Source organism: Pseudopipra pipra, chromosome 1 (genome assembly GCF_036250125.1).
Source record: "Pseudopipra pipra isolate bDixPip1 chromosome 1, bDixPip1.hap1, whole genome shotgun sequence".
NCBI lineage: Eukaryota > Metazoa > Chordata > Aves > Passeriformes > Pipridae > Pseudopipra > Pseudopipra pipra.
The window spans coordinates 96,147,252-96,158,297 of record NC_087549.1 but is presented as its reverse complement, the minus strand read 5'-3'; the positions used below and the strand labels follow the sequence as shown (position 1 = coordinate 96,158,297).

The window sequence follows — 11,046 nt, the reverse complement described above, 5'->3', positions numbered from 1 at the left end:
TCCAGAGGGCTCTTTTTAATAGTCAGAATCATCCCTGGCAAAGGTATTTTTGAACATACCTATTAAGATTATGCTCCAAGTTCAGAGTGTTCTGGCTTTTTGGTTTTGCTTTGTTTTCAAAAAGGGTTGATGAAAACCATTTTCTTAAACTGACAGCAACAACCATAACACACGTACAGAAACAAGATAGCAGTCTCATACAGGAAATATTTCTGCTTTCATTTTTATTTTATGAATACATATACAAGAGATGCATAATTTTCCATTATCCAGGCTTAAAAGTAACAGGTTGGGGTCTGTCTTTTTCTTTTTTCCTTTCCAAAAATAGCTTAAAGAGGAAAATAAGAATGAAGAAGGTGCAACATAGCCAAACCATACAGTTGAAAAGTTTGCTGAAATTACTGCTGAAACATGAACACGTGGAGGATGTGCCTCTGTGTGTGTGTATTGTCCTGTATGGTTAAAGCCTCACCCAAGGTATTTATGTATATGAATAAAAAAAATGCTTTGGCATAACCAGAGATTCCTCCATGCACAGTTTATTGACATTTCTGAAATACTGAGAGAATTAAATCTGAGAATTATATCATATATAATTTTCTCTTCTTGGCAGCAATGTCTTTAAATGCAGTGGAGAAATGAAGAAGAGTCTGTTGACAAGAGACTTTGCTTCCATTCTATTAGCAGAATGCAATCAGCTTCATAGAGAAGACATGGCGAGACAGATATATGTATATAATCTAAAAATGCTTATTTTTTATGAGAAAGGAAGATTTTCCAAGATAACATAAAATGAACCACTCTAAGACTAGCTTCCAGCAAAACATGTTGCTTTATTAGTTCTATTTTCTAGCTACAAGTCAAGCTGACATCTGTCAAGCTTTTTAATTTTTCATATGGCAGTCTATAAGAAACGTTTCATGCAACATCTACAATGCTAAATACAGGGTAAATAACTGGGATTAAACAAGTGAGGAATACAGACTATCGTAAGGACCAATAACAGCATATTATGTACATATAGCCATATTATATTCTCATGTCTTCACAGTAATGTGCAAATGTGACAAATATGGCTTTCATTTTTTTCCCCCTAAAGAAAGTAAGACATAATTTTACAGAATAATGTTTTAAAACGCTTAGGAGGATTTCACTTTTTTGTGAAACCTGTTCAGTCTTCATTGCATCAGGGTTAAGGAGCCACCGCAGCTCGGGGGTGTAGTTCAGGTGTATTTCCAGGAGGGGGCACAGATTCCTAAGGCACAATATTAACGTTAAACATTTTTAATTTAAAGTCATGCTATTTTATTTTAGTTTTGTTTTTATTTTTTTTTTGGTTATATGAAATAATAGGTTGCTACTAGTTATATAATAAGCAGTTGATTGTAAAAAATACAATGTTAAAGGCTACACTACATGCCTACCTGTAGCTCCAGAAATATTAGCTAATCTGAAAACACACTATACAGTGCCGCATATTAAACCTCGGTGGTTTTTTGGTAATATCCTTTTTCATACATGTAGCAGAGAGTTATAAGGCTTCTGCGGAATAATAACATTATAACTGAACAAATATTTTACACTCTTCCATAATGGTATTTACAGTTACTATAATTCATATTTCAACATTTGGTAAATAACATGTATCTTGTATGCATTCTCCTTGCCTATCTAAAGTGCTTGCTTAAATGCGTGAGGAAAGAAAATGCATACCTGCTTTAGGTGCAACAAACCCTCAAAAAAAGTAGCTGAAATATCTGTTGTGGATTTGAAATGCATTCTCAGAAATTGAAATTATTGCTAAATTCAGTGCCCTTATCAGGCAATCATCTATATTATTTGTCATATATAAATATATGCATATATACTAGTATGTATGTACATGCATACACATTCATCTATCATGTAAAAGATAGATATCAATTTTTTGTCCATCAACCTTTTTTATTTTGTGCTATTCAACTCACTTGTGCTATGACAGAAGCTGGATAAAAATCAAAATCTTACCATGCTACTACTAACAACCCTATGATTCATTAGCACTTAAGAAAGACAATATGCAAAAAAAAGCTGAGATGATGACGAATCAGGAGGCTTTTGAAATGCACTGAGAATAAGGCAATAGGCTGTACATTACAGCAGAGGAAAAGCTGAAGAAATTCTGGAATTCATAAACGTGTCTTACTGGAGTTGGGATTGCTCTCCCTACTCTGCTGCAGAGTCCTACTTTTTTTTCCAATATCACTCTCAGGAATTCAAGCTCTACAGTTTCTGCACCTACCAACACTTTTAATGGTAGCAAATTCAAAGCTTATTAAAAATGCCCTGATGCCACAACCTGGTAAAATAAGGCACTTCCAGGGCTGTATTCCAGCGGTGCCATGCCAAAAAGATCAGCACTGGGAAGAAGCTCTCAGATTTTGCTGAGTTTCCTAGTTTTGTCCCGTGAAATGCGCCATCTTGGAGCGTACTCCTTCTTCTCTCTTTTGAGATGATTTTCTTTAAAAAAGCTGTTTCATCAGTTGAAGCTGAGGAGCTACTTCTTTGTAAGCAAGAGGTAAATCTTCAGTTCCAGACATTCAGTAAGGTGGAAGGTCAGAGTGGTACCAGGCAACGTCTTCATTTTATTCGGTATTTCTCTACTCGAGCTGACACACCAGCCAAGTCAAAAGTCTGTATTTCATGCTAAGCCCATATTGAAAGCTATGAATGGACATTGGTACTGGAAAGGTCATTCCTTATAATTTCATTTACTGCAAAGAGAGAAGACAAGAGAAAAGGAATCAATTAACATCCCACTGCTGCAGGCAGGTCTCTTCAGTACACAGCCCCCCCGAACTCGCATTCGTTCCTTGACAGTTTCAGTACAGCTCTGAACAGTGTGTAACATCACGAGGTAGCTTGTACAGGCTGATCACAGTGCAAAACCAGCAGGATTAACCAAGGTTATTAACATGCTAAATACCATGTAAAACCAGCCATCACAAGAACAGCAGCATCCTGGATCCTTAATTGCATCAGACATACTTCACATTTCAAATCACTTACAGATAAAACATTTCATTTGCTCTAGAATTGGCTCAGAAATGTAAAACCAAGAGAACAACAGAAGATCTTAGAATTATCTACTCCTTCCATAAAAAGAGCCATTTGGAAAGTATGTTAGCCATGGTAGGTACTGGTGGCAGAAGGCTGCCAATCACCGAACCTGGCTATGTACAGCTACAATGCCTATATAGAATACAACTTCACATGCTGATTTTTTCCACCGTGGGTTGATTTAGGAAAAAAAAACCAAAAGAAGAGAGGAAACTGCTGCATGCTTGCCCATTCCCTGGAGCTGGTTACATGTTTAAATATATACCCTCCTTTCGTGGTGACCAACACACGTGGACATGCACGCTTCACTTCTATCCACACAAACAGACAAGAGGGATAAACAAAACTCTCGGCAGGAGTCAGAGGAAAGAATAAACAAGGTCTGCTATCTCAGCATCAGCCAGTCAGACTGCATCTCCACTGATAAAGTGTTTTTTTCCTTATTCACAAGTTCTTCTTTCAATCTTTCCCCCCTCCCCTGAAGATCATCAAGCAATACAGTTTCCCACACTCCAACTATGTCCATGTGATTTTTGGCAGATGGACAGGAAATGACTGAACCTGGCAAAGGTCATCGACAGTGGACTACACAACATCCCTTTTATTTCCACTCCACCTCCCTACAGCAACTGCCACCACCTGATTTACACAGAGATAGACAAAATGCCATCACTGCTTCTGAGTTTCCCTAACATTGCTGGGAGTGGGAAACACATGCCCACGTCATGGAAGCACCATGGAAAAGCCCGCATTTTCCTTTCCTTGTGGGCTGCTGTTCACAACAATCCAGATAACTTCATATGTTTACTGGAAAAGACCAAAGCCTGTCTAAAACCAACTTCCTGAACCAGTCAGTTGGGTTCTTTGGGTGTTGGGGTTTATGACTTGGTCAGTTTTTATGACTTGTTTTTTTTGTTTTGTTTGTTGTTCTTGTTGTCGTTTTGGTTTGGGTTTTTTTACGTGCAGGCCTATTGCCCCTATGTAATTAGTAATTGTAGCACATGAATCAGTCAATTTGTGTTACAGGTCCTAGTCACCAAAACCAAATATACCAATGGATATGCACACCATTCTTTGGAAAAGAAATATCAATTTCATCTATAACTACCTATTTACAGAAGAAAACTAAGAGAAATGGAAATGAGCTGTGAAGACAAAGCAGTTCTTTCACCTGAGAGTGCCGAGGAGTTAATCTTCAATATTACCAAAGAGCAAACACAAATTCAAGCAGCAAACCCTGCACTGTGGCAAAGACTGCTCTGCATGCATCCAAACACAGCAAGAAGTGCCATCCTATTCACTTGTGTCAAGACTTCATACAGCTTTTGGGACCGAGTCTTTGCCTTCAACGCAAACAGCAGAGTTCTGTGGGATGATTCTTCCATGATGCTTTTGTAAAGATAGTTTCTGTGATAAACTTCTCAAAGCAATATTGGGTATGCAGCAAAACCACATAGCAACTTTGGTGTTGAATGTGACAATGAAAAAAAATCCTCATGTGGGCCTGGCAGTGTCACAGTTTTGCTAAATTACCCTCAAAGTTTCTGTTACAGCAAATAAAATCAAGATACTAGCAAGGCTACAACTATTCTTTGTATAGTTGGTTAGTGCTCAGAAACATTAAATAATGAGTCTTTATGGTGCTTCTGTAAAATGTGAACATACACCGGTATCTCACAGATGGGGAAAGGAAAGTGGAAACATGAAGGACCTCCCCATCTCAGTCGGGATTAGCACTAAGGCATCTTGAATCTCAGACTAATGCTACAACATGTGCTTGACTCTTTCAGTAAAACTTTCAAAAGCAAGAGCATGCCCATGCTTTCCCCTATTAGAGCATCTGGTAAAGATATTTTGGAAGCAACTTGATGACATGAGAGTCTAAGAGCCACAGGTTCATCTCCAAAATCATCTTAGAAACTTACAGGCTGCCCTTTCCAATCACGCTAGGTGCCCTCAGCTGATCCTCTGTCACTCAAGTGCTCTAGGACACATGACTTATCCTACATATGACGTGACTTTTCCTTTCAGCTGAGAGCCCACCTGCCTTGGCTCAGGCCATGAGACCATGACACTCCTTCAGTCACACTCTCTCCAACTCTCAGCAGCCAAATCAGTCTGTCTCCAGCTGAAGTCACTTGTAATTTTGTTATCGACTTACACCACTTTATTTCTTGTTTTTATTATATATAGAATATATATAATATATACATATTATATATAATATTTATTATATTTCATTATATTTATTTATTTATTTTAAAATATATTTCTATATTTTTATACACACACACACACATATATATAACTTTCTCAACAGAGGTGGATTTCTGCTACCTTGATGATTAAGTCTGGTGTCCTCCTGTAACAACATTTGATAGCTGTTCAGCAACAGTCACTAGACAACGTCTGCACGGACTTGGGAGACAACAGAACCTCAACCCAAGTGTACCCATTGCCACTGGATCTCACAATCAAAAACACCAAGAGGACATTCAACGTCTCTCTCATCCACAGTGGTACATGGACAGCATGGCTCAGACATGGACCTCTTTATTTCACTGTTGCTTGTTCCCTTTTAGCCATCGCAATGTCAAAAATGCAAAAAATTCCCAATAATGCAGTGGAAAAAACCTGCAGAGAGGGACAAGGGTGCATGCAAAAGGCCCAGGTGGGGCAATACGTGATCTGGCAGCGCAGCCGATCTTGCAGAGAGCACTAAACGCGAGAGCTGAAAGGGGAAGTGTGCTGAGAGCGGGCTTTCCCTCACTGCCCACCAAGGCACCTGAGGCTGGAAGGAAAACCCTCTGGTGGGTGGGAACAGGGGAAAAACAGGAGGCAAGTGCACATGAAGTGGGCTGGGTGATGCTTGCTGGGCTCAGCTAGAAGGATGCTCCCTGCCACCTCCAACTGCATGGTCCAGCACTCCCATGAAGGATCTCTCAACATTTTTTATTTTTAATTTCTGGAAAATTTACTTCTTTTAATACTCAAAACGTATTAATATTTTTCTTGCATGTTAGGAAATGTTTTATTTTGCATCAAATGGAATGTCTTGGAATGTTTTGTTTGACCTCAAGCTGATTTTTTTTTCTTTTCTTTTCCTAGGAAGACATTAATATTCTTGTTTTAGGTTGACCCAAGATTGTCCTTCCCAACAGCAACTCAAACATTCTGTTACTGAAGTATGGTTCTGCTAATGCATCATCTTTGTGATGCCCATCCACACTAGTGTCAAAACTACCACAATGGCCACTAGTCAGTTCTTTGGGAAAGAGCTTAGGAACCAGTACACCTCCAGTGATGCTTTCTCTGGTACACCTTTACTCTGCTGGGGGTCTTCGTGAGCCAGAGGAGGTCTGCATTCTTGTTTCTAGTGAACTTTGATGAACTTTCTTTCATGAAGTTTTCTAATAACCTTCTGAACTTGTTTTGGCCTTTAAGGTTTCCTATAGCAATGGCTTCCACAGTTTATGGGTGGAAAAAATGGATGGTGGAAAAGGTATGGTGGTTTTTTGTTTTAAATTTGTTTCTTGTTAATTTATTTTATGTGTCACGTGAATGAGCTGACTGTTCCCTGTTCACTATCTCCTTTGTCATCTATTCCACTCCTTCCCCTTGGTATCCTCAGGGCTCCACTTGGTCCTGTAGGACCACTGGAAAACTTCCCAGAGAAGTAAGATATACTGTTTGTGCAGATAAAAATAACTGGCATTTTTCTCTTAGTTTTCACCTTTCTAACAAAGTATTTATTATATACTTAAGGAGATTCAGCCATTTGCTGTCTTGAATGCTCAAGTTCTGTCTTCTTAACCTGTTACTATTACAAGAAGATTGTGTGTGCTCCACAGAACAGCAGTATTCAATGCAAGCAGTATTTTGGCCTGGGTTTGAGTTTCATTCCTAAAGCAAATGCTGTTCTTTGACTCTGCTGCTGCTTGGATATGCATCCATTCATCTCTGTAGTACCATTCCAGGAGTAGCTGGGTTTTGAATAAGCACAGCATTCTTCAAAGGAAGATTGCAAAGCCTCTACACTCATTTTTAAAATAACGTAACCTGAGTACTTGAAAAGACCCATTTTATAAACAGGACAGATGAGATCCAACTAATTACCTGGCTTGTTGTAGGCCCTACATACAGCTTAGCAGCAGATCTGGAATAGCACACAAGATGTTTAATCTTCAGTGCCTAGAGTAGCACAACACTTCCCTTACAGCAATAGGTTGATCCCTATCAGATCAAACAGCTGAGTACTAAAATTTACTGTGCCTTTGTCATCAGATTTTTTTTTTTCACTGTTTTTCTGCTGGCTTTGGGGTGGGAGGCCACTGTCGCTTTCATAGCTAACACCTACAGTTCCCCACAATGCCTTCTCTCGACTGGTATTTTCCATTGTCATGTTCAGCTTTTCCACTGACAGAAAAGTCAAAAAATAATAATGCTGAGAAATGCAGGTAACACGTGACCTCTCTACCTGTCAAGGCTTCTGAAAGAGGAACCTTTCCTTTGCTAAACAGCAGATGCCACGGTAGCAGGATGTGGTGAGCTGTTACACCACATTTTAGTTTAATAAGTAGTTTTTTTCTCCTTGTATTTAATTTTGCTTTGAAATGCCCTTGCAATGGAATCTTTTGCCTTACTAATTAGCAAAATCAGTGTCTTACCGATGCAACAGTTTGGGTGTCTGCACGGAACAGGACAACCAGATATATCTGAACAAATGTGGGTTCCATATATAGATGTGAACTTCATAGGAAATGGAATATTTTTAACATTTAGTGGCTGTACACGGATTCCATCAACTGGCAAAACTTTAAATTTCTGCAGATTTCGGCTTTTCTTGCATCCGACTACTAATATGGATAACAATGTGGCTTTATTATTTATATTTATTATTAATAAAATACCTGTTCTTCTAAGACAAAGTTCTGCCTTCCAGCTGAGAGACTGATCCCTCTCAGATCAAAGAAATTACAAGGTCAGTGGTGCAGAGAGTAGGGAGAGGGCACATGCATGGGGTTTCTCCAACTGGGGAGCTTTTTGGGGATACAAATAAGAGAGATTGGAAGACTTCATACTCCTAAAGATGAATGTTACCAAGAGTCTGAAAAAATGGAATGTGGATGAAAACCATGGTCAAACCCACAACTGTAAAGAACTGAGTCTACAGTTCTGTGGGGGAATGATATCAATTTGAAAACATCCCATCTCTGTTCACTTTGTAAGCAGTAACATTGTCTCCAGTTTCTGGCTGGGTTAAGCTGCTGTCTCCTCACACATCACATACCAAAGGCTGTGGAAGTCAAAGAGCATCCTTCCAATGACTTCAATCCACTTCAACAGGGGCCCAGAAAGGCTGACCAGCAGAACTCTGGGCTGTATTTACTGCTGCGCCCCTTTACCACTGCACGCTTCTCTTCTGCAAGAGAGCTTTGTGGGTCTCCACTCTGTAAGGGGTGTGACAGAGTTGAAGCAAAAGGGCACTGAGAGGTTATGCACTGAGCTGACACCACGTGATTCACACGTCCCCGTTCCCCTGTAAATAGTGATGGTTTCAGCTCAGTTCCTTCAGGATGGTTTTTGGTTTTCTTACCAATAGGAAGTGCCACATGGTATGTCCCAAGACATCAAGGCATTCAGGGTCACATCAAGTTTCTATCCACAGTTGACTAACCAACTTCATGTCCGCCTGTGTCCGCTGGGGACCACTGCCTCTACCATGGAGCAGAACTGAAGATGGAGGTTGAGATGCCGTAACGCTCTCTTGACGAAAATGAACAAAAGCAACCTGCTCTGACTGGTTCACTTGGTTTGGAAAATACAAGTAATACCAGCTGCACCTTTCAAGCTACATGTGTGGAAAACCTGTGGTAAACTATGCTCAGATTTGGCCGTGTCCGGGCAATAATGCTTCATCTTTCAGATAAGTGTAACTGCTCAAGCAGTGCAGTGCCATGCTTGGATACTCTGTTTGGACCATGTTTGACATTGGTCAGACTGCACACCTTCTGTGTCACAACCTCCAGAAGGTTTGTGGAAGCTTTGAGCAACCTCCAGAAAGAGTAGCAGTCCTGAAAGCAAAACCGCCTCGGTCTGGCTCATCATTTCTGCCTTCTGGCAGAATTCACTACCTCAGGTCAAGCCTTACATGGGTACAACTACAGTGATATCCAGGTCAGGGATCTTGCTACATAGCTCATTACACAGCGTGGATGTACCCACAAGTGCTCTAAATTTCTGCTGTCACTATTCAACATATGAACAGAGACAGGGACACAGAGCTCTGGAGTGAGCATATGAGTTTGATGCTGAATCCATGCTACCTGTAGTAATGCTTTGTAGCATGATGTTCACTTTGCTGTCTATAATTACTGCCCTGAGACTTTTTCACCAGCTATGATGCCATATCTTGCTCCATCAGGCTCTTGTATGCGCTTCATTTCAGATGAAATGCCACGTATTAGCCTCACTGAAGAGGAATGCAAAGTTGCAAGTGAATGCAGAGGAAGCAGAACAGGAGGAAAAAAACCGTTTTTCTTATCTCCATGGTCAGATTTTATTTTAAGAGAAAAATTACTAAATATAGACATATATAGAGCAAGTAAAGAAATTAGGCTCCTGGTATAAACTCCATCCCATGATTAAAATTCTACAGTTTTTATCAGGGCATCTACTTCCTCACTATTAATAGGCATCATTCCTTTCTGACATATGAAAACTGCAACAAACAACATAGAATTATGACTCAAATCACTGAAAAAAGTAGAGTTGTCTTTTTCAAAGCTAGTAAGTATTGTCCTATGAGTAAGATAAAACATCAGAAAATGGTGATACAAATTCCTGAGGTGCCAGACTGTAATGCAAAACTATAGATTGCATTAAAGCTTACTGAGTTAAAAAACAAACAAAACAAGTCTCATGAAGCAATGGAAAATGTAACTTCACATGTTGCATAAAGAAGTCAGATCTTGTATTACCTCAGGTATCCTGGATGTGTTTAAACCTTAAACTTATTTTTGTCTGTTTAATCATAATAAGCCACCACCACAGGGCATGCTATTTTTGGAGACAGAGAATAGGACAGTGGAGCAAGTGAGTGACAACAACTAGCAGGTTTTAATAAAACATGATCCTCCCATAAGAACGTCGGCTTGGTGCGATGGATGGTATTGTTGTGTATGACAGCCATTAACATGGAGTCATTTTCCTACCTGCTTTACCCTCTGCCTTATTTAGCTCAATAACCCCAACTAACCCAAAATCTCCCACGGCGGCTGTGCTGAGGAGGGCTAATGGGAAAGGTTCCTTGAAGTGCGATGACAGCACTGTGCGGCAGCAATTTAACTGGGGCTCTTGACTAGGTGCCCAGACTAAATGAGTCCCATCCTATCACTCCAAAACTCCAGGGTTTGGATTTTTTTTATCCTTCCCATATGCAGCCCTGGAAAAGCCCTGTGTCTCTTGCTCTGCAAAGACTTAGGGATGAATTCCCTGGCTGCTGAAAATTAATGCAGGAAATCAGTGGAGCCACAGTGATTCCCAACACACTGGGGTCTAAACTTTAGCTTGTTTCTACTCTCAATCTGAGAGTGGCTGCACTGAACCTCATTTACCCTTCTTACCAAAGAATCAGAGAGTCAAAAGGAATTTAAAGCAGCCCTCACTGAGGCCAACCTTGCCTGGAGCGACGGGGATTTGGGCTGTGCAGAGGCTGCAGGATCTGCCCTGGTATGATGCAAGCCACGTTTGACACACGCATACACATATGTGTGAGGATAAGGCTGGGCAAAGGACAAATAAAACACATTTTAACCAAAATGATGTGTTTACATTCTTAAGAGCATCTGTAAGGGAAACAAAACAGACATATTTTATGTTTTACACAAAATTCCCACATGACAGACAAACTACACAAATGTTACCTAAGGCAACCAAAACCTGAGG

General features: G+C 40.0%; 1 protein-coding gene across 4 annotated transcripts in view; it reads right to left on the bottom strand.

Moving 5' to 3' along the window:
* Positions 1–813: 813 nt before the first annotated feature.
* NFATC1 (nuclear factor of activated T cells 1) overlaps positions 814–11,046 on the bottom strand; it is a 111,195-nt gene continuing 100,962 nt past the window's right edge. For all 4 annotated transcript variants that reach the window (XM_064666259.1, XM_064666223.1, XM_064666238.1 and 1 more), the window contains one exon: positions 814–2,753. In XM_064666259.1, coding sequence (XP_064522329.1) covers positions 2,751–2,753 — 3 coding nt within the window. In that variant the 3' untranslated portion in view covers positions 814–2,750. The remainder of the gene's footprint in view (positions 2,754–11,046) is intronic.